At 41.7% G+C, this 27,665-nt stretch overlaps 1 protein-coding gene across 1 annotated transcript; it reads right to left on the reverse strand.

Annotated features, from left to right (window-relative positions):
• Positions 1-684: 684 nt before the first annotated feature.
• LOC128276480 (terminal nucleotidyltransferase 5C) lies at positions 685-27,251 on the reverse strand. The gene is made up of 2 exons (XM_053014943.1): positions 26,622-27,251; positions 685-3,501 (listed from the first exon to the last, which is right to left on the reverse strand). The coding sequence occupies exons 1-2, from the start codon at positions 26,655-26,657 to the stop codon at positions 1,621-1,623; spliced, it is 1,917 nt and encodes a 638-aa protein (XP_052870903.1). The 5' UTR covers positions 26,658-27,251; the 3' UTR covers positions 685-1,620.
• Between the last annotated feature and the right edge of the window lie 414 nt (positions 27,252-27,665).

Below are 27,665 nucleotides of genomic sequence, written 5' to 3' on the forward strand. Positions count from 1 at the left end.
GTTTTCCGAGCGAGTTTGTATTTTCGTTTGTGTTCCTGTTAGCTCTGTTCATTTACATTCTTCTGTTAACAATCAATGAGCCAATACTGCGCCACCATCAGAATGAAAATGGCACCGCATTAGAGATAAACAGAGCAAGCTCGGAAATTTGCCAAAAACCGTGACCTTCGTTTAGAATACACAGTTAAAAAATTCTTAATTTGCCAAGTATGACATTGCTAGGTAAGCATATTCTGAATCAGATTGTGAGGTGCAAAATGTGTTTAAAAGGCTCTGTATGTATGTATGTATCTGTATGTGTTTTATACCTCAGGACACATAGACCATTTGAATGCGTATATTAAATTCGGTGAAGGTAACACAAGACACACCAACATTGTACACCAATGAACACACTCCCGAACGAACTTCACTGTTGGGATGAATTGCTTGTTATCATAAATTAGTTGTCCTTTTGATTGCAGTAACGATTCTAGAGCACATGTAGGGCCAACGAAACCTCGCTCCAAATGGCAGAATCACAGTTCCTCATGATCATGATCATCTTTCTAGATAGTGACTGTAGACAAAAAAATGGGAGAAAAGCAAAAAGTAATTCAAAGAAATAATTTTCAGCATGTTTGTTTGCACATATTGTCACAGGTGGGTACATATCAACAGATGATATTGGCTCCAGTAGACCAATATTTATGAACCAATAAGTGAACATCGCCCTTTGTAACATAAGCCCACATCCGCACATCACATTGCTGTATTCATGGTTTCTATTTGATCATCTGTTTATTAATTCTCATTTCTCGCAATTAGATCGTTTTAAACATTTTTTTTATAAGTCTTTTTGTTTGCATTATTTTCGTCTGCCTTGCAACTCAAACAAATTATTTACCCTTTGATTGTACGGTATGTACTTTGTGAATTCTGTCGAAAAACACTTCAAAATAAAATAACTCGATTAACGGTGATCTCCTTGTTTGCAGTTTAGAGTTTTCTGACAGGGAAAGGTTGGCATCGCTAGACAAAAAGCAAGTGGCAATTTATTTATCCAGCGCAACCATCGTTATTAAAGATACGGTTACCAATAGAATTCATATTGAACGAACTGTTTTAATGTAACTCACTCAAGAAGCTCCTGATCATCGCTGTGACAACAACGCACCACATGATAAAGGATCATTATTCGCTGAGGATCGATGCATCGTTTTGTAGACGATAATAATATTTTCCATCCTCGTGCAAGATCGCCAGCTTAGACGAAATATCCGCTGATCAAAGTAGTATGGGTAGGGACAGAAACTTTAGTTGCTGAACGAACTCTCCTGCACCTCGTACTGCAGACGCGACGGATGAAGAAAACGTGGGTGATGAACGAGGAGATGGTGCTAAAGACAGAAAGGAGGAAGATGATGGTACAAGTGAGGACTGCTGAAACGAAGGAGTCATCAATCCACGCATTGATCGACATGACGCAATGTGATTGCTGGATAAGGGACTTTGCACGATATTCCTGCTGTAGCAGTTGCTCTGGGATGAAGTTGACTCGGATAGTTCCGGTGCCACCGCAGAGGATTCGGTGCTGGAAATATTGACGATACTAGCATCCAGCGGCATTGGAGGCACCAATCACGTTGCGATCCAACTGTTGCAGGTGCACTGGGTATAAGGAATGATTGGGGCGTAGTAGATTCCGTTGGCGTACAGCAGTCCGGGCTGCGGAGCTAATGTTATGGCCTGGGTCTGAGCAATCGCTGCAGGTTGCTGCGCTTGCGATTGCTGCTGCGTTTGAGATGCCAATTGATGCTGCTGCTGTGTTGACTGTTGAGACTGCGGAGATGCTTGGGAAGATTGATGGCCACTAGGCGAATGAGCCTGGGAGTGATGTTGGCCAAGCAACGCCGAAGGCTGCGGAGACAGCTGTTGTGGAGATAGTGATAGTTGAGACATTTGTGTCTGCAGCTGTAGCGTTGAGTGCTGGGCACTGCCAGGCACCGGTGAGGTTGAGCTACCGGTCGGCGATGTGGTGGTGATAATGCCAGCGTTGTGCTGCTGTTGTTGGTCTCGATACAAAATTTCAATGGCAAGGGACTCGATCAGCATTAACGTTTGCCGACGCTCATGGCCCATGAGGCACACAGTCGACTGTTCAACGACGTCGAATAAATGCATCAGGTACTGGTACTGTAGATGCTCCTCGCCTTCATCGAAAAAGTGATTCTTCAGGTACGATTCCAGCTTGCTGCGTTGTTGAACGATGTCCGGAAAATCGATGAAGAATCGTGAGCACATGTACCGCTCCAAGGTTTTGATCTTCTGCGTATCTACTGGCATGTAGTTCCTCACCAGTAAATTGCAATACTTTAGAAGACCACCGCCACGGATCTCCTCCGGTTGGCGAGTAGAGATCAACTTTTTTTGCAAGTGATATAACGCCTCTTGAAAATCGCCGTATACCGACTCTCCAACGACACTCGGATAGAAGTTTTCTGTGATCATCGGCATTTCAGCGCAGTCGTAGAACATCAAGAGCGAATCTAACACGATTTGAAAGGAGTCGACGCTGAACTCGAACTGACGGCGCATTGTATCGACAAACTTAAGCTCCACGTTCTTGTGACCGGAAGAATTGCCGAGCGAGATGAGGCTCCAGCGGTCACCGTCACTGTTCACCTTCACCATCTTGCCAACGTACGCCTCCTTCAGCGAGCACTGAGTAATCTTGCGCTTCACGACACCCTCAGGCATTAGGTCGAGCAATGAGGATAGCACCGCCGACTTGACCCGATCATAGCTTCGGCTCATGCTGAAGTCGACGGCAAAGATCAGATCGAGATCATTGTATGGCTGAGGCTCAGACGCCAAAACATGACTAGCAAGGCCACCGTTCACGCGAATATCCTTCACCGTCATTCCAGCGCCTCCGGATGTAACGTCCGTTTCTAGCTTTTCGCGCACAATGTTCACCAGATCTTTCAGCTTCACCTCAAGGGTCGGAAAGTTTCCACGTCCGTGGATCGATACCGGCTCGTTCATCACGTCGTTCAGTTTCCGGACTTGCTCGAACGACAGCACCGCCAGCCGTTGTGCCGCAATGTCCAGGTTTTCATATGAAGCGCCATTCTCGGATCCGGCCGAAGAAATACAGGACGAAGATGACGAGGACGAAAACGAGGAAGATAGAGCTGATGAAGCCGACAGCGAAGCCGCCGTGGACGACGAGGAAGAGTACGCAGAAGAGATGGAGCTGTTGGATCGGGGTGACGGTGGCGGAGATACTGATCCTCCTTCAGAGTGCGCGTAACTCATCGTCGCGTAGTTGAACGTTGCTGCCGGATAACCGTGGGCACTAGTATACATCGTGGTTCCGCCATTCCGACTTGCACCGTTACAATGGGCGCTGGTACCGCTGTTTCCGTTGGAATAAGTATGCTGCTGCTGATGCGGTTGCAAATTGTAACCGTCCATGATGCGTTGAGAATAAGAGTCGGGAACTTTTAAAGTTCCGCACTGATTTAGGAAAAACGAACAAAAACATGCATGCATTGAATTAGTTGGTGGTAATATTTTCAAACTGTCATCCGTTTCTATTGGACCATCATCATTTACTACTACTGGACACCATTGGTCGATCACAAGGTTCGCTCAAGAAATTGTCAACATTGTTAAGCCAGTAAAATAAAAGTAGAGTTTAATGGGGATCAAACCTGCAAACCTTTACCGCTACCTCTTGAAGAAAAATGTTTCAAAATCGCACCAAATGCTAGTCGGGACTTGTTTTTGGAAAACCGCAGTGCTTAATATGGTTTAAAAAAATCCAAAATGGCCATTTTGACTTAACAAACAAAAGCCTCGAAGAACTCAAAAAAACGGACTTTCTGATGGAACAGAATGGTGTGATGCTTCACAAGCTTCTAAAAGCTGATGATAACGTTAATTATGATCGCTATTGAGAACAAATGATCAATTTGAACCATTTATTGATCGAAAAACGACCATAAAGCCGTTTCTCTTATCTAAAATGGAGGCGCCTGGTGGCCCGTGGCTAACACTTCCATAACCACAAAAAGCAAAACTGTTTCAGAATAGTATCAATTCACTTGGATTTGACTAATGACTAATTAGTTTACTTAAAAAGACAAAGAATTCTTTCGTCTGGGAATCCATGATTTAGCAGAGATATAGGAGAAATGTACAGGCAGCGATGGCACATACTTCGAATAAAATAGAAATTTGCATAGAAATTTTATAAACATTTTTTGTGTGTTAAAAACAGTGCACTTCTCAACGTATAGACCTAGTAATTGCACATTCGTTATCACTGTGCGTAACCCAATTCACTTCAGGTGCGCGCCACTTTCCATATGCTATATCTTCTTGCACCTTCGACCTTTACCGATACATACACGTATATGTTGGCGTTGCAAGACCATTGGCTTCCTTTTTGCCTTCCTTCATCATGAAACATCATTTGATCCTTTCAACCGTCGCCACAAACCCCCGCCTTGGATGAAGGTTGATGGATCTCAAGCGATGAACAATTTGTAAACTGTACGTAATTGGCCATCAGAGGAAATGTGTTGCCGACGTGTAGAAAAATTATCGCCAGTGCGTACGCTACGGCTATCTATCACCGATGCGCCTGCCAAGTGCCAAGGACTTTCAATGTATCATCCTAATTTTTGACAATATCCTAACTAATTTGACAGCGTTGCCAGAAAATCTTTGGCCAACCCCACTACGCACAACCATCCTGCTAACTCAAAACAGCATGTTGAGTATTGTGTAATCATCGGTCACCGAAAGCATACTAACGATGTGTGTGTAACGCTAGCAAGCATCGCTAAACATACCCTAGCAGAAGTTTTCCGACGTTTTCTGACACAAACAAAACAACCGAAAACCAATCGCCACGTTGACAGGCACCAAGAATTACAACGAATCCTCGAATTGCACTACTTCGCGTCGTCATTCGGCACGATACTAACTTTGTACACTCCCGGTTCTGCCGTATAGCGGAATCGCGCACGGTCTGAAAACGTAACTCTACAGAGGCCGGAGTGTGTGTGCCGCTTTTGCACTACTACACCGACTACTGAGTGTTCAAAGCGGCCACTTGTTAGCAAAACAGAGCTCGCTCCGATAGCGCACTTTGTCACTCATGAGTGTGCGGATTCTGCGGTAGTGCGCCCAGCCACTAGAACGCCCCTCCGGTACCCCTTTCGGGTCCCGCCCACTAGCCGCCCACAGTGGAGCACAAAAATCCCCTAAAACGTGCAACATCTACACATGCACACGACTCAGTCGCAGTAGAACATAGCTCCCGCCATACAGATGTTGCCTCTTCGAACTATTTAATGGCGGCGACATACGCGGCTCGGTTTCGACGGTGGCCTCCACATTCCACACCGCTCCTAAAAACGATAAATGCGTCTCGTGAGCATGACCAACAACAATCGTGTTTCTTGTATCTCCTCTCCTGGTCGCTTTTCACTTTAATGTTCTCTTCTTATTTGCCACGCGTTGTTTGCTGATGGAGGCGAGCCTTTACTGCTTGTCGTGTATACCGTGGACCTATAAAGTCACATCCGGCAACCGACATTGCAACCAGCACCCAGTTATTGAACTGGGAACTGATATTAGTAATAAACAAACGATATTTTCAAGAAGGCCGGAACAGATTGTACAATCTGCAAGGAAATATCTGTGGACGAATTATCCGCGATAGCACTGAAAACTGCTGTACAAATAAATAAAGATAATATTGCAACTTGCATGAAAAAATTAAACAAATATTACACTCTAAGCCCAGTTTATTTTAGCAGCCGCCTTTAAGTTTTTATGCCTTAAAAATCACCTAATGTTTTTATTCCCCAATCAAATGGCACTAGTATTAGTTGTAATTAACTTATCACCATCATATAAACTGTCGTTGTGTAGAGTTGTTATCTGCCAGCTATGAGCGCGTTTTGTTATTGTGCAGTCAAACTGAACGGATCATCGTTTTTTTCACGTTTTGCTATGGAAGGTGGTTATACACCCGAAGAGGTGATTTTGCGGGAAATTCTGTTGTACTATTTTGAAAACAATAACTGAAATTTTTGGCAAAATCGAAGAAATCTGGAAGCTGTTAAGGGCTTTCGTGGTGCTAAGTTTTCGCTCCAGGATAACGACTGCGACTAACGACTGCATCAAATTTGGGAGCTTTCAATTACGCACTACTAGGCGAGCAACGTAACATCAAGCAATTTAACGAACACCAGTCGCCAATAACCGCACAGCAACATAATAATCGAAGCAATAAGCAACGAAGGCTGCACAGCTTTACAGCAAAGATATCCGAACGACACAGAGAGCATGAATGGATAAACTTTGTTCGAATGGCAAAATTTAAACATTGCGATGTGATGGATTCTCAAAGAGTAATGCGAACGAAACAGTAGGAACGGAAGCTGATTGGTTTGGAATTGGTAACTGTTACAAATACGACCCGGTCCGTTCTTCTGGGATTAAAAGAAAACGGTACTGTTGTACTTAGTGAGGCAAGCGAAATACTTCTGACTTTTCGCCAATTAAAATACTAATGACTAAAACGATCTTTTTGGTTCAAAAAGTATATTTATTTTTACTTTTTATAATACAGTATTTGCATAGGAACTGATTACGTGACGTAAGTAATGGCCACGTGAACAATTAACCTTCTACAAAGCGCAATGTCTCGAACTACTGGCGAAAAATGGTTATTGCATCAAAGCAGTCAATGTAACAATAACTACAAGCCACATGCGCCAAACGGTGCTGACTCAGCTTTGTACCAGCGCAATGGCCAATGAGTTAATGTGGATATGTGGAACAGTTCTTGTACATTGTTGTTGTGTTATTATAGAGACTTTGAGCGCAGGGCTTCGTTCTTGTACATGACATCGCCTCGTCTGCACATGTGAAGTATCGACTGTAGTAAAAAATTCTGGCTCAACTACAAGATCTAAACTGATCATGTTGTACGACACCATCTATACCTGAACAATCGTTTTAGAATCCCTTACATAGTTCTGGAATCTTGTGAGGTGAGTCTGCCATATGAAGTGAAGTTTAAAACCATCCTGGCAGTGCGTAAAGGTGTTATAAACATTGAGGACTAAATAGTTTGAAATATAGTTTACAACTAAGGGTTCTTTCATCGTGCTTCAAAAATAAATAAGAATCGTAACGGTAGTTTAACCACATTCTGTGTGTGTAAATGATTGATGATCCTCGCTGAACACTTCGCTATAAAAACAAAGATCGGTCTAGACAACTCTTTGATACGAATAACAGATGCGTGGTGGGAATACCTCTCATAATCATTTATGGAGCACAAACACAGCACGGACTCGTCGCGACAAAACTCTTCCACATATACGTATTCAACTTGTACTAATGCTTCTTAACAAGATTAGGCAGCACATATTTTTGCGCAGCAGAGATAAAACCCTAATTGAGATTGTCCGTTGTTTTTATTGTCCATCTAGCATCTCTTCATTAATCGAAATACATAACGCTAAGCAAATTTGCAAAATAATACATTTTTGTACAAAATATAAAAATTGTTATGCATTACTTGCACTAAATTATATGTGTATGTATGAACAACATCCAAGGTAAGCGTTAGTATTTCAAACCGAATCAATATCCACCCAATGCCGTTCCTGCCAACTGGTTTTATTATGCAACCCAGAAACCGAGCCCCCAGAACATAAAGGCACAAAAAATAGACAAGCTCTGTTTATAAAATTTGTGCACGAGGTGCCTTATTTTTAGTTTACTTGTCAAGGGTGCCCACGTTTCTAGCCAGGGACCTGCGTGACCTAGTAATGTGATTGGGGAAACCCAATCAAACGCGTGAAGGTTGTCCAGCCCTGCCTGCCACCTTACAGCCACGGTCACGCATCTGAGGCTCGACCAAGTGAGCGCCATTGCAAACTACTCAACGAAACCAGTTTTGTTGTCGTGTGAGTATTGTGAACACAGTGTGACGGTGACAGCATGAGCTAATGAGTCGAGCCACGCTTACACGTTTCAGTCACTGCACTTTGTCTATAAGTACGATAACTTGAACAGAAACATTAATAATATAGCTACAAAAACAAAGGTTGGCCTTTCGTAACTGGCAGTGCGTTCTAATCTAACCTATTTTTTACCTAGGAACTACCCACCTGGTCGAACCACAGTGATCCTTGAGCCGTATCGCAGCTTTTCAGTAAGCAGCAGTCGCAACGGCGCTAGTAACAGTTTGAATTCATAGGCAAATTGGCAACTTCAGTTGGCGGTACGGCGAGCCTGATCGTACCCGTTCCCAGCAACAGCAGCGCATACAGTGTTAGAACGGAAACAGTAGAAACATTCTATTATGCAATTACTAATGTACCCGTGAAACAAAATCGATCAATCGCGTGATGCAAGGTTAACCACGGGCGCATTCCAGTGTGAAAGTGAGAATTTTTCGTTTCTACCAAACGTTTCGAAAACAAAATTACAGTTGCACAAACAAGCATAACAATTCCACTTTTGCAAAACCTACTGCTTGGATTGGATTTTTGTGCATTGTAAAGAGATTGCGAAGAAAAATTTGTTATTTTCTTTTTCGTGTTTTTTGTTTGTTCATTTTTGTATTTTAATTTTATTTTCAAGCAACTTTATAAAACTGTTCATCCTCGAATAAATTGTAGACTAACTTATTTCGAATACTCTCAAAGCAATACAAATGCATTATACGTCCCACGAACGATAATTTACACATTAACTTAATATGCCTTTAGAATATTGTTAATTTCGATTTGCCCATTGGTATAGTTTTTCGTCAATTTTCAGTCGAAAGAAAATGTTTGTTCATTCGTTCGATGTTCAGGCTGATTGACGTTTGCTTCGATTCCAAAATAAAGCTTTACACGGAACGAAATTTACGGGGTCGGCTAGTAAGACATTCCAAAAGGCCCGAAATTATTGGTTCCATTTACTGGATTGTATTTAGTAATTATATCGAATAATTATAATGAATAAGAGTTTATTTTCCAACGTTCAACGAGGTATCCTCACTATCGATAGTATCGGCGTCGTTATGCGTTTCTAGGAAAGGTCTAATTAGCCCTCGTGATTTCCAATCAGTAGGCCAACGTTTAAGGGCAAATCACGCCAGTTCGAGATCACGCATGGCAACCAAAAAGGCACCGACATATCGACAGAAGGCCACAACTGTTGCAGCCTCCTGCAGTGTACTGCGGGCCAACGCTTTGGACAGCATAGCATAGTGGGAAAAATGAGCGAAAAGGAACTCCACAGAGTTGCATGACAACGTAACCGATAGCCTTGAAGCCTTTTCCCCTGCATCTCCAGCAATGGAGCAGAACGGGACTGAAAGAAAATAAGATCACTGGATAAGTGAAATTCAAGGTCTTGCGAACTAGTCTCGCAGTAGAGCTCATGGCTGAGTGCGCCTACTGCGTAAAGTTTCATTTCGCCAATTACAACACCGTTGCAATATCTGTACGAAAGTGCGGTATACGGTGAACCATTTAGGTGGATTTACCTGGTTTGAAGTATAGACAAATTGAGGCATTGATTGCCTCATTTATTACATGTTATTCTATTTATACAGATAAACGAAAACTCAACCTGTTGATAAACAGACATTCGCTCTGCTTGCAAAAAAACTCAGGGCTATCAGACGCTAGCTTTTGAAACAGCTAAGTGTCACGGTGGCCGTTATCAGTTGAAAAAAACTAGTATTTTTTCGTTGCACCTGATAAACTGTCGCGGTGTTGGCATGTGAACTGATGGTTCTTTGTACGCTAACAAAGCAACTTTGCAACCAACACGAAGCAAAATAATGTTAGGCGAATTTTGACGTAATTCATAATGTGATGACTTTGGACTGTTCAAGATGCTCTTGGAGCAAAACAAGGAATTTCTTTTATCACTCGCTTGTATAACATTTATAGATAACATCGCAACGCACAGCCGATGCGCAAAAACGATCTATTGATGACCGAATACTAAAACGGAAATTTTTTGAGCTTGTTACGTATATATCAGCACTTATGGAATAGAAAATAAAGTGTGTAAGCAAAACATGGTGTCTTTTGAAGCGTGTTATACGCTACTCTCCAGATGCTAAGTAGTCCTTTCCTCACGTGAAATTGATAACGAAGCTTGAAAACTAATTTGAATTTGATATATTTAGATCGCACTGTAGCAAACAAATCAGCTGACAACCAAGTATGTCGCTTGTCTTTACTGTTAACGGCTTCTTTTATATGAAAAAAAAAACTGAAACTAAAACAATATTTTTATTAAACTGTAGAGTGCTTCCTTTGATGATAGTTTCACGACCATCGTAAACTAATAAGCGCTTCAGGGATCAGTTGTGGCTTAGTGCGATCGGTCACGTTTTGTTTCGGTTTTCCACACGACATCTTTGCGCTCGTTGCCAGGCACTCTTTTCTTCAGGGTAGTGCATCATAACTGTTCGTGCAGAATAGCGTGGGAGCATTTGTGTTTTCCGCCTTGAAGTAGCGCAAACAGACTGCGCAGTTCGTTTTCCTAACATGCGGAACTTCCAACAATCGGCGGCACGTCACGTGAATGCTGAAGGAACGTTGAAATGTGCGACTACCGGCTCGTGGCCGACATTCGAGTAATCCAGTTATAGGTTTAGCATTGTTATACCCATATATTTATATTCTGTCCGTTACTTTTATATTTGTTTCACACCAACATCCTATGAACATTTTAACCTCATATCGCAAGAGAGTTAAGCAAAACTAGCAATTAATTCCTTTGTTTTCGAGGACAGCAATGTTTGTATTGGACTACACAGAAAATACTGGTTTTTTTAATCTTAGAAGAACGGACCGGGGCCTTATTTATAACAGATACTTGTTGATTTTTCCAAACATTTGGAAAATACGAAGTAGAGTAATGTACACTCACCAGACCGATTGACTCATCAGTAAGAAAACAAGTAAGATTTTCGCTACAGGAATACTTGGCCATTGCCCTCTAATTCTTTAGGTAGAGAGTAAATTGAACTAAGTCGCCCCTTATACATAACGCGACTGTCGTACTGCCGCGAAAGCTCATTTTGATCATAACTATTGCAATAAATGTTGGTCTTTATGTTGGCCAATTCGGAAGACAATTCCCAAAGATTCGCCGATAAGTCCATCTTATCTTAGCTAATCCATTAGCTTGAATCTTGAGAAATGCCAACAAACGCTTATACAACACTGGATACTTGCAGTTGCATGATCGGGTCCCAGTTGCCATCAGCGATCTGCTGATTGGGGAAACGGCGTAGAAATGGATTAACTTTAAACCCACCATGACTTTCGCGACCTGTGTTCATATCAATTTCAACTTTGGCAGCGGTATCAGGGGGAATGATCCAACCGGTTTTTTGAGTGAGCAGCAACTGTGGTTACTGTTTTTATTATTTGTTGGTCTCACCCGGCTCTTTGACCGTTTGTGAAAAAAGCTATGCTACAGTACTAAGTAAACACATAATTCATTATCACCTTTAGATCTAATCTACAATCTAAATAAAAAACCCGAGGGCGAAACTAAATATGCTCGTCAACTTGAACTAAATTGGCCAGCGTCTGAAACGACTAGCGATGCTTTGTAAAACTTCCACATGCGAGTCTCTATTTCCTGTAGGTTGTGTTTGGACACTTTATCCGCCCACACGCAACATCATTGCATCATGTATAACCGGTTCTGTTAGCAGTTGGTTACAGGATAGTACCGTACCGGTTTACATCCAGCATTCGAGCAGGATACTCGAGAGCCAAACTTGACAGTGAAACATTTCGACCTAGACCGAATGAAAGGATTGAGTTCGATTTTTGAATCGTTGAACAAGCAAAATACGTAAAATCATTTATTCAACTGTAATGAAGCGAATATTTATGAAGGGCTTTGCCATGCCTTTGCATGGAGCTTTTATGGGGGATTAGATTACATCATTCCAGATTCTCGCTTCAAGGATGGAAATCATAAATTGGAATCTCGTTGGAACAAGTGTATTGATGTTCAGGGAATAATGTGTTTTTCAAACCACCAAATTGAGTTTTCTTGTAGTTTTAGTTGGGAAATTATCTTTATGCCCGAAAAAAACATTTTTAGGCCAAAGTGTATCAATTACAATTAAAAAATTGGCATGACGAGTGGCTCTTGAGTTCGATTCAGCAAAGTGTTTTATTAATTTTCATCTCTGAATAGGCTTTCCCAAAAACTTTGCCCTACCAAACATCGCGTCGGACGCTTCATGGCCAGTTACTTCCTACGCGCGCGCGGGGCACAGTTACTGGAAAGCATGCTTTTGCGACCCATAGTCTGCTAACAACAGTACCAACTGTTGGAAAGTCATACAGCTGGTTATTCATTCACCAAGCCTAGCACACTACGCCTTCGTTTTTATGTAACCTCCTACGCGGTGCCAACAGATGGTGCCACGGCAGCACAATAGTGACGGTACCGCGTACTGTACATTGTAGTAAGCGAAGCTGCGCTTTCCATTGGTCGTTGAAAACACACACTTTCCGCAATCCAACACGAAGCTAGCTGACCGGTAGCTCGCGAATTTGTGATTTGAATTGTTATTTTGTCCTTTGCACCATTGTCACCATCACTTCACCGTAAATATTGATTGTTTCTTTTTTGCGACATGTAACATTGTGTGATTGCGATGATGGAACACTCACTGAGCTGATTTGAAAACTAACATTCGATACATTTTTTGTCGAAAATTCGTTATTGTTCTGGTAGTGAACTTTTCAAATAACGTTGCATAGAAAAGTTATTAGGTGTAGTACTTAATTCTTGCAGTTTTACAATAAATGGCATTACTCACTAAATATAACAAATGTTTTTTTAAATGAAATATGTGTTTGTTAGCTACTGTTATTACGCAACTAACGCTGTATAGATTGTTTGGTGAAAGTGTTAAATACACCTATTATAAGCATCTGAAATAATTTAGTTTTGTCCTGATAAAGAGTTTTTGCGTGCAGTACTTCTTCGTTACTGCTTGCAGAAATGGTTTCTTGTACCGAAAAACCTTGGTTTCTTGTATCGAATCGTTACTGATGATAAAAAGGAGAGTTATTATAAGAAGGACTGGATACAACCTGGCGAACCATGTCCATCGCAATCACAGCGAATTTTTCACTTTGCAACGGATCTGATGTGCATATGGTGGGATATGAAAGGTGTGGTGTACTTTGAGCTTTGAAAACCTTCTGAAATTTTTGAAGGACAATCCCATCAACAACAATTAATGCATCTGAAGTAAAGATTTGGCCATAAAACGACGAGCATCGCATAAAAGACATGATAAGCTGATTTTTCAAAATGCACTACGGAATGCAGGAACTACGATCGATCGAGGTTTAGTTAAGTTGCCAGTGGCAGCTAAAACTCTTTGGGAGCTTAAGAGTGATTTAAGCACCTAGTGATTACTGATAATCACAGGCTTAGCAAATGTTTACAGCATAAGAACGGTGTCAGTATCCTGTTTATATTTTTAGCAATCTCAGCAATAGAAATAAGGGTACAGAGAATAGAAATGGTCACTTTGGAAGTAAAAACGGTGTTCCACAATTTAGAAACAAATTGCTCTCAAAACTGCCTCCCAACTTGCTCCCTTGCTGCCTTTACAAACAACTTGCTGCAAGACAATTGGCTCGGCAAACAATGACAAATACGAATCCGAGGCGGGGAATTCCGGACCTTCCGATCGCACCGTTAGTGCTCGCGTATGCTTGAACGCAAACCGCTCTCAACCGCCGAGTGACGGCGACACTAAAGACAAACCCTGCAGTAGAATCTACGCATGCCGATTGGGCGTCATTGCGTAACCGTGGTGCGAACGTTAATGCACCGCCAGCAGCCGCGGACAGTTTGGACGGAAGCACATGACGGGAAAAGTCATGAGGAGGCCCCGGTCCACCGCCACCCCATGTAGCAAGTCATTCTTCCTCCAATCGCATGCCGAAGGTCTCTCGCGTCTCGAGCAACAATGCACACCGGCAGAACAACAAAAAAACAGCAGATTGACGGGTTTTCCTTCGCAAAAAAACCATGTACCACTCGTAAGACCATCCACCGTCTGTGGCTGATCAACAGTTTCACGACCTTTTCTTAAGGGCCCTGTTTCGTTCCTTTGGACGAAGGTTCGGCGACGCAGTGTTACACGTTTGACGTCGCTCTACCAAGTATTGGATCTTTTTATCAATCAGACGGAAAGGAATTTGAGCTGGACGCGTTTTACACAAGAACCCTGTTGTGGTGTGCGAAGTACAACTCGAAAGAAAAAAAAAACAAACGTCATCTTGCCGCATACTGCACAATTTTCAATTAAGATAATAAGCGCCTCAATTAGTGCCACTGTTTGCAGTCGATGGCAGAAATGCCGCAAACATTACACTCACACCAGTCCTAAGTGCAAACGCAAACACAAACGATCGCCGATCAACATCAACGGGGTAGCACGTGCACTAATAAAAGTACGGATTCGGCTGGCTGTTCCGTGTCACCCCGTGGCACCGTCGACTATCCACCCGGATCCCTTCCTTCCCTGTACATTATGGAATCGGTGAATATTTAGTAACACACTCTGATCGGCTAGTAACGCTTTCACCGAGTGTATTTGAATGTCGGAAAATATTTAGGTTAGCCACAGAAAATAAATCCGTCGAAGTCGTAGAATCATCGGATGACCGAACACATCGCGTTTGAAACTGTGTCGCCAAACATATTTCAAACAACGCTCGTTCCCGTAACAAGCAACGATTAATGCAATCGTAGTTCACTAAACACCGCCTCGGTTCACCGCATCATGCAGTCAGCGCCACCGTGCATAAGGCAGCGTAGAAATGGCTGTTTTTCACTCTTTTTGCCTACCAACCAACCAACCGATCGGGCGGCCAACCAGCCCACCACGTTTTCTACTCTTTCGCAACACCAAAAACTGGCGATCGGGAAGGACTACGGAGGGTGACGAGTAAGCAGGCGAAACGCAAGACCAATTTACTTCGCTTACCTTTGCAAACCGCGAGCGAGCGTGGCCATTATTATTGGGCAGCAACTGGTCTGCATCGGGGGCAAGCTTTCAGGTGGCCAGTGCGCCACATAGGCTTATGCAAGCGCAGCGAATGGGAAGTAGTGAGGCAAACACGAAAAATTGCCAAATTGTGCGCCGGCCATCAACAGCTGGCCGACGCGTATCGACGCGATGTGCGCTGCATAGTGCATAGTGGGTTGATTTTCCAACTCCAAGCCCTAGAGTGGGTGGTGGTGGCCGCGAGGAGCAAAACGCAAGGCTGCCCATGACCATGTCACCTGAGATTGAAATTGGGCAACTCGCTTTCCACCACACCGTTAATGGACGGCGGCGCCCGCGCATCGAACGATCGTGTCCCGAGTCAGCAGTCCCCTGTTTTGCGAGGCGTTGCAAATGAATGAGCGGGCAAATATTAAACACAGCGACTTTGTTAGTGCCGACTGCAATCATTTTCAAAGCCTAGTGTACCTTCTGGTTTGACTACTGAAATCCAACATTGTCCATCGCTCGAGCACAGCACTGCGTTTACGATCGACAGAGCGTGATGGTACGTAACAAATTGTACGTTAAACGTACAAATCAAAAGGGCTGCAGAGAAGTGGGTGTTTTATAGATAACCGGTTGCTTATCATAGTTTTTTTGTGCGTGATGCAGAATGGTGTTGCAATGATTGATTGTTCCATCTGCTACACATCCAGTGCTATTTATCAAGAAAAGGTTGTTGAGCAGTTGCCATAAGTGATGGCGCGAATAAAACACCGACAGACCAAAAAGTTATTGGAAAGACAAATAAAAATTGACATACAGTCCCCATTACATTGCCCAGGCGATAAGATATCGAAAGTTGAATCCTACTTCTCAATATATAAACGAAAAGTAATGACGATTACTGTTAAATATAATATTTCGTCTACTGAGTAACCGCACTAAGGCATCACACATTCCTGCACTTTTATTGAATAACGTTCGCGTTCGCCAGTTTGATGATTTTATTCGGCTTGGCAGATATTGTAGTTTTATGGTGATGAAATTTAATTTATTTGGTTTTTTAAATTACATTTAATAGCTATACTTCTGCAATAACTTTGGCGGTATTCAATCGTCACATGGCACTTCGGGCACCGAAAGGCATTGCATAAAATTCTTTTACGCTTCAGCGATTCAGCAGCCTTGGTGTCTTCCGATCGTGATCGTACTGCATACTCCGTTAGTATAGCCTAGCAACCTAGGCAACAACCTTGTCGCATCCGGACCTTCCTACAATCGCCAAACGTGGCCACCGATGCAGTAGCTCAGTGACTGTTTACATCGAAATAACATGAAATCATTCATGTTCGTTGGCTTCTTTTCAGTTCGAACGTCTGCATCCCTACGATCACCGGGATGAGTTGTTTGTTGCCTAAGGTTTTTTGTATGAAGGATAAATCTACATACACCATCAACGACCAATAGTTGGCACCTGAAGCACTAACGGCTCACCTTGAAACGACAGTAATTCAGCGAGTGTTCTAAAGTTGCGTTGTCTCTAGAAGCTGCTTCTCAAGAAAACCGCAGCCCCGAATGTACCAGTGGCAAACCGCTCTGCAGGGACAACATTGTTCACCACGAAGTGCGATCAGGCGATGGGAAAAATAGCTCCATTATGTGTCCGAACTTTGCAACCTCGCCGTCCGACTGAAGCCAATCTTCATAATCACATCACGGAAAACGACATAACTAACGCACGAGTAGGTTTCCAGCGGTGTGAAATACGATGTGATTGTGTTCCGGGTATCTTTGAACATTTTTATTGTACACGTGCTTTGTTGAAGCAGTAAAACGTAAATTTTCATTTAAAAGAAAAACAGTTCGTGCGAATACATCGAACAGCAATGGTCTCATCGAACGTTAACCATCTATCTAGATACCATGATGATAAGAACATTGCCTCCAATACAATGTTGTTTGACAAACAAGAAACCTCTTCTTGCAACTTACAAACTTTGGCGGCACCCTTCCGACTGGATACAATTTCCTTCCATTTCTCCTCCTTGATGGCTGTGTAGCAGTGAAGCTTCTCTTCCTCTCGCTCCCAACCCTACATACCGAACTTCGAGCCAATGTCGATTATCAAATTGTTGGCAGCTAATTGATAATAGCGTAATGGTACAAGCCACTCTTTGATTGATTATTTTGCCGGAGGGTGGGCCGTCATGGAGCTCATTGGAGACCATTTTATTTTAGTGTTTTCTGAAACGCACTTGCTTTGTCGGACTATTATATTTCGTATCGCTTGCAAAATATTACTGCTCTACCAGAATGGTTAATGTTTTAAAAAAACCCCTAGCAATTGTAAATATAACATTTTCTAAAAGATTTTCCCTTTTTATTATTTATGGACAAACGCACTAGGTTTGCCCAAAAGTCTTTTGATCTACCGAAATGATCGGCAGCAATACGTTGCATCGTGAATATATAGATGAAGGTCATTTCCTTACACCAAAAATAGGATCGCCTTATATACCGTGATTTATTTATAAAGTAATACTCTCTTTAAAATTTATCAAGTTGAATGACCTAGACATGGTTTTCACAAAACAGGATGCAGCAATAGGACGTAAGAATCGCCGGCATTGGTTCATTTTTAGCATTCAATTAGCTAAGCAATACACGATCATATTCAACCCATCGCGTCGCAACTTTTACGACTAAGAGATTCTGCAATATCAACGGACGGAAAAAAAAGATACAGTGTTTTCGCTATTTCTTCAGCATTTTCTATAAATTATCTATAGCACATAAAGGCATTGTAAAAGGCAATCTTTTGGGTTTTGAGATTTATGAAATAATGCTCTTGAATTGTTATACTTCGTCATTGAGTCTACTTTATACATTATACGTAATTTGCCGATATGAAAGCTATGCAATAGGTTTTCAATGTAGATCTGCATTGGTTTCCTTCTGGTTAGTGTTTTTATTCGCCTTATGTTTTGCGATAAAACAACGCCCACAAGCACTGAAAGGCAAAACGTGGTTTACTTTATTGCTACAGACACGTTGTTTCCAGGTCGAATATTAAAACGTGTGATAGCTAGAATTTATACAAAGCACGTAGCCAAACGAACAGGAAAAGGTTATGGTTAACTGTTTTTATGTGAATCAAAGAATGTTGCATTACTTTATGTACAAAAATCGTGCAAATTTGAATGGATGTAAAGTGCACTTTAGCATTATCGTTATGGTAATCTCGATTGTTGGCAAAAAAGTGGTAATCTATGCAATATAATTTTATTACAATTGTAGAAAAATATTTACACAATATTCTTAGTTGCACACTTTAAAACAAAGCAGAGTTGTTCTTCGGTCATTTAAGAAATATTTTTGTAAACAACGAATTCTAAAGCTTTCCCAAAAATCTGTTTTGGACAAACACATAACGAGAGCAACGGGTTTGTGTTTATTTTCAACGTTTGCTTTCGCTCTCTATTCAAAAATAACATTTGTTAATCAACATTACACTGTTTGCTTACTAGTGAGGCTGAAATAGAAAATCTCAAACAATATTTTGTCCGCCAATAAGTATTCGATTTAATTGCGGATGGAACAACAAAATATCCATCTTTTTCAATAACACATAAGTAACTTCCCCTTCGCTAAGGCAACAGAAATGTCAAGGTTACGGTGAAAACAAACGACTCACCGCAAAAAGCGGGTTATGCGTTGTTGCGCAATGCGATCGTGTGGCCCAGTGTTGCTCCGAAGCTCCGCTCTCTCTTCTCAGAGCGACACTGTAACCCCTCCGCTACGGCTCAAGATTTCGACAGGTGTAAAAGTGAAAGTAGTTCAGTGGCCTTCATCGTGCCTTAGCAGAGTCTGCATTCCATTTGACCACATGCTTGGAACAAGGCAATCAGCTTCCAGTACGGATTTTGAACTGATTAATATAGCGACGTTTGGTTTTCATTGCGAGGCCTTCGAGATTCGGGACTGGTTGACAATGTGATTTTTACACAAGTAGAATTAAACTATATTTCACTACACATCTAAAATATAGAATGGAACGAACGGTGTTGCATGCCTTGTAGTGTTGTCTAATTATACATGCAACGCAAAAAATTGGTTGGTTTCATGGAAAAATGTCAAATGCAATAAGCTAAAACAAATCCCTAAATGTTGGTACAGCATTATACAATTTCAGGTTAAGTTCAAGTGAGTTGACCATTAGTGAGAGTGTTTAATGAGCTGTTTGATATTACGCAATAGAATTCATCTATCATTTCCTGATTATAGTGCAAATGCCAAATGCATATAGCGTACCATATGGTAGAAAAACGCCTGCTTTTCTTTGCAAAGCCTAGGGGGAATATTTTCTACGACTCTACTGGCCAACATTGTAATCGTCGTCACTCGACTTTGCTGCAGTGCATTCGACCCAGAGCGAATTTTCTCAATCGCCCACACATCGCCCAAGACTTGTGTGCCAAACATTGGTTGTTTGCGAGAATCGCGAGAGTGCGTTGCGAGAGTGCAAATTGGCAAGAGAAAAGACAAATTATAGACAGAGAGAAGTAAAGTTGAAGAAACGAGTCCGAAACCAAGGAATCTGTGGAAAATCTCTCTTTGGGATAAAAATTTCTTGATCATTTGTACAGAAACCAGTTGAATGTATTCGTGAAATAGGATCTCAAATTTTAAACGGAGAAAGCTCGGTGAAGATGAGAAAGAAAATGAGCTACTATAGAGAGAGAACGACCGTCCGTCTAAAAGGTTCACTCATAAGGTATGAGTGCAACTGGTAGCTCATTTTCTTACGATTCAGAACAGCATTGAACAGATACAAGGCTTTGTATAACTTTGCTGTAATATTTATTACTTTAAGATTAGTATTTGGAATGTACTTTTTCTTTGAACATTATATATTTTGACGGCGTATACATATTTTGGCTGAGCATGCAGCTAATTAATTCATCTATTGTGTTAATGGGGTCACTGATTTTTGTAGTGGCTTCTGCTTGTTACGAAATAAATTAAAGAAACGAGCATACTCAAAAAGCTGACCTGCAATGAACCCATTGAACCTGAAATATCAGCGCCTAGAAGACACAGTGTTTTTCTCCAGTGTCTGATCCGATGATTTCTGCATGTTTTTAATATCATTCGAAGAATCATTTATTCTTATAAACAACAAGGTATCGAAAGTAAATCAGACCATCCATGGATTCGAAAACTATAAAATTGGACCCAATTGTTTGCGGAAGAAATGTATGCATAGGAGAAATTGCTAGTTATTTTTCAGCATTACATGTTGCCCTCCTTACAATTTGGAACCAAATTTCGCTTTTATTGATCGTACCGCAACGCCTAGGAGTTTTCCAAATTCATTTTCAACCGACTCGGTAGTTTTGTCGGGAAATATTTCACATCCGCTATACCAGCAACCAGCGTTCCATGAAGCAGGCGGTATCGTAATTCAAATAACGACAGCCACCTCCTAGTGTGTGTTACGCCCTATGGTGGTTGCGTGGTGGCGCTATTCGCCAGTGGTAGTAATAGACTGTTTAGAGCTGGGCGCCAATTTAATTATAAATGTCTGGCGTCACATATGGACCAGGTCGGGCATTGGCGGACCGAGCATATCGACATCACGTGGGGTAGCCCAGACGATGCGCTTTTTGGTCCTAACCGACTGACCGACACCCCCACACATGTGTGTGGTTACAACTACAAAGCAAGAACAGTTCGTTTTAAAGTTGGACGGAAAATAGGGCCCGAATAGGAAAGAATAGGGAAAAATAGGGAAAATTAGGGTAAAAATCGTGAAGTCGCTTAGTCCCATCCCTGCCATTTTGGATTTTTCTCCTTCCATTTACATGTCAAACTAGCAAATCGTCTAGTATTATCCAACAAGAAGATTGTCTGATTCCAGATTGTTTTGAACAATTTATTTTGTACATATTTTGCAACAATATTTGTCCTGATCCTGATACAGTGGGTATCAATTCCAGTTTGTTGAAAAATTCGCTTACATACGTAATAGCATCTCAGTCATCTTGCTTATTAACAGATTTTTTAGATTTAAATGGTACCATTTATTATTTTATTTATTATTTTTGGAATGGGTACAGCCGTATTAAACACCAGGTTTCGCAAGTTGATCAACTGTCAGAGTTGATGTATTGTCAAGGTTTAAGATTAGTAGCCATCATTGGACGTTACAGAGCGTCCGAAAAACAAAACAAAACAAATTATAGACATTTTTTATTGAATTAGCACTATATTGCTCTTGAAATGTTCTGATGAAAATCGCGTTTTTAGTTTTCCATTTTGTTTTTGACGCTTGTCAAAAAATCATCCGAATACTGTCAGAATACTTCGGACTGTTTATTTGACAGACCATTGCACTGTAGGGAAAACTTTAATAACGATTTTAAACGTAACGTAATTTTACGATTTTATGATTACCAGAAAGTTTTTTTTGCGAATTCCTGCAACAAATTTAGCAAATTCCTATTTTAAGAAAACAATTCCTGGTGCAAAAGGAGGCGCCTGGTTCTTGTTGCACAAAATTTTCCCCTTTTCAGAGGAATATCCATTACAACATTTTGGTGCAATACAGATTGCATAAGCCAAGCGTTTAGATTGTGCATTAAAAGATTTTAGTGTCATTCAAATTACATAGCTCGGGCGTTTACAAACCTTAAAATAACGAAAAAAGCTTTTTTATTTTACTTGTTGACAAGTGTACTTGTAGTACAAGACTCTCGTTGACAAGTGTTTGAATTTCTTCAACAATACCGAAAACGAATTTCCTTGTAAATAATAAAAAAATCAAATGCAGCGGCACTGCACCTACACACATTCAATGCAATGCATTCAAGGAAGATCCACAAGGATGTACCTATCACATTAGCTGTACTTCAAGCAGTTGCTGTGCGAAGAAAAATCTCGTGAGGAACAACCACCACCTTAACCTCAACGATGAACGACGACAAATGCTTGATTGCCGCCCGTTTCGCGGAACTATGCATCCCTCATTGACAAGGAGCCAGTTATCTTGCGCACCGTTGGACGGTATAAATAGATTCGGCACATATTTTTGTACTGAATGTGTGCCTTGCTAGCTTTTCGCCGCTTGTCGCAAACCTTGGTTACATTCGGTACGACGTCGCGAATCTCTAGTTGGGCCTTACGCTGCTCTTTATCGCAAAATATCGGTGCAAAAATCAAGGAGCTTGAGATGTTGCGATAGTACCATTCACAGCATTCGGACGGCTCTAGCAAACTCGAATTCGTTTCCTAGTTTGCATGCCAAACAATAACAAAACGGCAATGAGGTTTACTACCGCGTATGTGCAGGAGGAGCCACTGTTAATCTTCGTGGACTTCAATGGACAGAACGATGGAACTAGAATCAGAATAGCATATCTACTGCGTTCTCTGTTTTGGCAAGTTCAAATAAATTAATTTTCAATTGTAATTTCGCTCTATGTTGGAACATTCGTTTGAACCTGAAATATCGTAAAACGTAGCTTGAAAAAGGTTTTTATAACTTCTTTTCTCCCAACCTGACATAATACTGTGACGACACCCTAGCGGTGTCGCAGGTATTTTGCCTTGCACCTAGCCCGAAGCCCCTTCATTCGTTGCTAGTCTTCGTGAGCGAAAAAAATGTCATTCGAGCACATGCCCTTGTCCCCAAGACAAGGCAGTTTCAAGGCGAACCAAGAGCAGCAACGAGAGATCAATAGCAATAAAAACACCGGCCGGTGTTTCGTTGGCGAATCTTGGGGTTGGCCTAAGCATCCCCAAAAAACTACCCAAATCTCGATGACGAAACTTTTGAAATTTAGAACATAAATTTCGGTAATTAACTTTGAAGACGTGGCTCGTGCAACAACTTTAGGGCAGAACTTTAAGTTGGTGCATAATAAGTCTCTGTACGTTCTAATAACAAAAAATAACTTTGAAATTTTGAAAAAATAAACAAATAAAAGTTGTTTTTGTTTGTCGAGAAAAAAGCTAGGAAAATCCCGTATGAAGTGGCGATATAAGGTAGTGTACTAAAAGCCGTCGTAAAGTAAGTTTCGTTATCTGTTTTAGTGACGTGACAAGAGCAACTTCTTTTTCTTCACCTGTGCAAATGTCAGCAAAGGTTAATACCTCAATCAATCACTATCACATTTTTAGGCTGTGTGTTGCACCGAACGAAATGTATTTTGTTTGCTATTAGATGATTACAACAATGCATCGTCAAAATGCTTATCAGATGTAGGCTCTCATGTGTCGTGCAATGCAGTTTAGAAAAATAAATAGCTGGCTATGATAACAGATGTTTCAAGCTTTTGAAATTCAATACAAAATATGCAATCTTAATAGTAATCCGTTCAGTAATACAATTTGGTGCAGTTTTATGCTCTTCAAAATGATACTGAATCTCACTTAATACACAACCAAACGCATGTTTATTGTTTACAACCATAGCTTTATGGGAATAACGCCGAGCGTCAGCAAAGCGCAGGAAAACCCTGTCAACGTGTTATCATCCACATCAAAAGTAGAGATTACGAGTAAAGTAAAATATCAGGTATACCTACTTCGGTCGATGTGGCATGCAGACGATTTGGCCTAACATTGTCGTAAACATCGAAGGCAGTGTTGTTGTGTTTTTCAGCTGATAAACCAATCTTCAATACGCGTCACCCTATCACAAATACCGATTATCGAAAACAGTCTGTTTTCGGTTATTATCATAATGCTGCTGTCAGGTGTTTTCAAGTTGCTTGCCAACGATAAGCGTGTCTAATCGCGCTGGAAATACATGAGCAATCATCCGCAAAGATGAAGTTTGTAGTTCATCGTCGAGAATTACTCTGAGACCGTTTCCCTCTGAGCATAGCTAAATATCATTGACAGTTCCAAACATCATTTCGTTCACCTGAGATATTCTTTATCCGCCATTGTCCTGCCAGCCTTGGTAGTGCATGATAGATCGTTAGAACGATGAGCGCAATTGATTGTACAGCATGCATATGAAGGATGCTAAAAACAGTACGGAAACATTCACTCTAATGCGCCTGATAAACGTAGTCCGACAGTCACGTGGAAGTCACACTGCACAACTGTGCATACTCACTAGATAGCGTGTTTGTTGTTTTATCGGTCGGAGAAAACTCCGTAAAGGAATTATCGATATAGTTTCCTTACAAAACCAAATGCCAATTTTTGCACGCGTGCATCTCACCGGAAGGTCAGTTGTTTCAATAAGGTGGTAAAAAGTCTGTTTACTAATCGTTTTGTGAAACATTCGTAATTAGCTTATACTTTTGCCTCACAACATATTAGTTTTATTGGTTTAAAATTCTTACTCATGCGTTCAATTTGCCACGAGTCGAAAAGTTTAAACAAGAGTGGAACATATTCGGTAAGGATAGAAAAACTAATCGGAAAGCCTGTATCGAAGATTCGAGTAGACACCATCCAACTTTATTGAGGTTCACACGAATTGTCCATGTAAAAACCCTTGTACGTATGTTACAATCAACACACAAACACTGCTTTGTGTTTCGGGGTTTAAAACACAATGGTTTTTTTTCCATTGTGCATGCGTTCAATTGCAGCTAAGAGTGTGAATAGCAGATCGTTGAGAATTTGTGGGATTGGCAACCATGTTTTACGCACTAATGTTAATTAACGTCAATCTCATTGTACTTGCACTTGAAGCACATTCGAAGAACAATCCGGTACAACAACACGAACGAACACGATCAAGGTTACGATTAGACGGTCAAGAGCAAACCATAAGTACACTCCAAGTGCAATCACCTTTCTACCATAACATAATCACTGTTAGATTGCTTGATCGTCGCATTCGCAGTGAAACATTCAGCATTCATTTATTGAGTACTTTGTATGAATTAAATGCCATTTTCATAGCTTAACGCTCACCAGAGAAAAAAAAAGCTTTGCTTCCTTCATTCGCCATCACATAAGAGGCAGGCAGGGCCTACTAACTATATTACAAGGCAAAAATTATGCAACGATTTTTCTCAAGCGATTCTATTTATAGATTTCATGCACACCAAACTGTGGTGCACGGGGATGCATCATGCCATCGGTTGTTGTTGTCTCTCATCACTCCATCGAACCGCATAGAATCAACAGACCGAAAAGGTAGTAAAAGAACGAAAATGTCTTGCAACTTCTTCTAACGAATTATAATCCGTCGTTTTGAGCAATTAGAAAATTTCGGGTACCTTATCAGCCAGCCAGCCGACCCGCACAGAAACCAATTACAGCACATCGAAGATTTCCAAATTGCACGTTTCCCTCATATTTATTTCTTGCAGCCATTGCAGTGACGCGGCATTCCTCCAACATAAAAATCGCTTTAATTTGAACAAACAAGCAAACGACATGCCATGCCGTGGCCAGAGATGATGGGTGGTGTGCGTGTGTGCTTTGTCGGGCGGATGGCGAGGAAAAGAGGAGTGCAACTACACTAACAAAATATCGAAGCAACATAAGGGTTTTCAGTGAAATCACTAACAACACATACCCAGACTACTTGAACACACCGATGCCCAATGCTAATGGACCTTCGGAACTGCGTAGCTATAACTGTTTGGCTGAAAAATTGTTGCACGTAGCCAGAAGCGTAGGTGGTTCGTATCTTTTGGTATGGCCAATATCGCAGAAGCCAACTAAGACACCAAAAGTGACGTCCAACATAGTTTGGTTCGTGAGGGCGACGGGAGACGGCGCAGAGAAAAGCGGTATGAACAGTGAAGAGAGAAAGCCTTTGCGCCTTCTTTTCATCAGCGCGATCCGTGTAGCTTCAATGGCTGACTGACCACGCTGAATTTAAGCAATGAGTATACTCGATTTTTCTAACTTTCCATAGCGCGCAAACTTTTCGTAGTGTCTTCCTTTTTCTTCACGATCTCGATTGTTGGTTTGGTTCATTGTTGCCGGTTTTCCGTTTTCCTCTATTTTGCACCTCTTAGAAATCGGCAGTACCATTGCTGCTGGTCTCTGTGCGCGTATCAGGGTCCGGTCACGCGTAAGGTGCAACGGATCACCTATGAGCCCCCCCACGTGTATTTTCGCCGATACAAAGACAGCAATTAGATTAGTGTGGTTGTTTGTATGATAATGCGAAGCGCAGGGTACAGATTATTTTCTGCTTGCCTTCAGGTATTTCAACATGTTTTAACGCACTAATATTAAAACAAACATCACATTTTCAGTGCAATTTTCAAATACGTACAGCAGAGAGGTAGTGGAGTTTTTTTACACTACTCAAAAGTACAGTAAACAGTTCATATTTATAACTGTTAGTTGGTTAAATTTACAAAAAAAATGTTTCACCGAATATTCCGAATAAAATTAATATTCCATATTCCACGATTGAGAAGTAAAACTGCAATGACCCTTTTTTAAATTTAATAACAATAATGAGTCGCTTGAATTGCTCGACATTTCAGAATCATATAAATGTTGTAAATGCATTTAAAAATCTACCGTACACGGTAGGGCGAGACATTTAGCTTACCTTCTCATTATAGGGGTTTATCCAAGCAGATATCATGAAAACCAATTTTTCGCCGATCAGAAGGGTAAGAAAGGAGAAGAGCGAGTCAGGGGGCGTCAGCGTCCCGACAGCTATCCACGTCTACGCCTACAGCAAGGTGGCAACCGAACGTATGGCAACTAGTGCACGATTGTCGTTGAACACTAAAGGACCTCGCTCGCTCGCCAGCAGCACACTAAGGCCCGAGGCACACGCACGCACGCACGCACTGCTCACGCCTGAGGTACGCACTTCTCGTCTTGCGCTGCACACGGTGGAGAATGGCTAAGATGCACGCACTGCTGCAGAACAGCAGGTACACTTTTTCCGGGCACACCAACACCGCTGTGGCAACTCCCGTTTTCCGGATTTTCTTTTTTCGATCCTAGCACTGGCGTCCCTGTTTCACGTGTTTGCACTTCTTGTTTTCCGCTGCTGGACACACGTGTGCTGGTTCGATTTCGATTCGAATTTCCAGAAGACACGTTTCGTTGTCACTTCTGCCGTTCACTTCCTGCGCCCTACGGCCAGAGAGAATGACGCAGTTTATCGGTGGTCGGACTGTCGAGCTGGCGATGGAGGAGGCGATGGAACTGCTGCTTCGCGCACAAATTAGTCGATGACGGGGGAGCAACTAAATCGGTATCGGCAGAGTTGGTAAAACTAAACAACCTTTGGTCTGTTTTGTCCGAATCTGACTGTCGCCACTCCTAGGAAACTATGGAAAATCCTGAAACGATATGAACCAGTTAGGCGCAAATAGTAATAAAATGGCCACACGTCTCTGTATTTGTTCTGTGATCGTGGGGGGGGGTAATTACTGTTCCAGTGGCCACTAAAACCACGATACTAGTATCAATGGCAATTTTCGTACTCGCTGGACGATAAGAACTTTGCACCGGACACAATATGGTTGCGCCGAAGCCAAGCCAACGTCATTCTACGTGCAACGTCCGACCCAAGTGCACGATCAATGACTCTCTCCGCCCGGCCCGGGCGTTGCGTGCGTGTCACACTTCGTTCGTA

This window comes from Anopheles cruzii, chromosome 2 (assembly GCF_943734635.1).
Source record: "Anopheles cruzii chromosome 2, idAnoCruzAS_RS32_06, whole genome shotgun sequence".
NCBI lineage: Eukaryota > Metazoa > Arthropoda > Insecta > Diptera > Culicidae > Anopheles > Anopheles cruzii.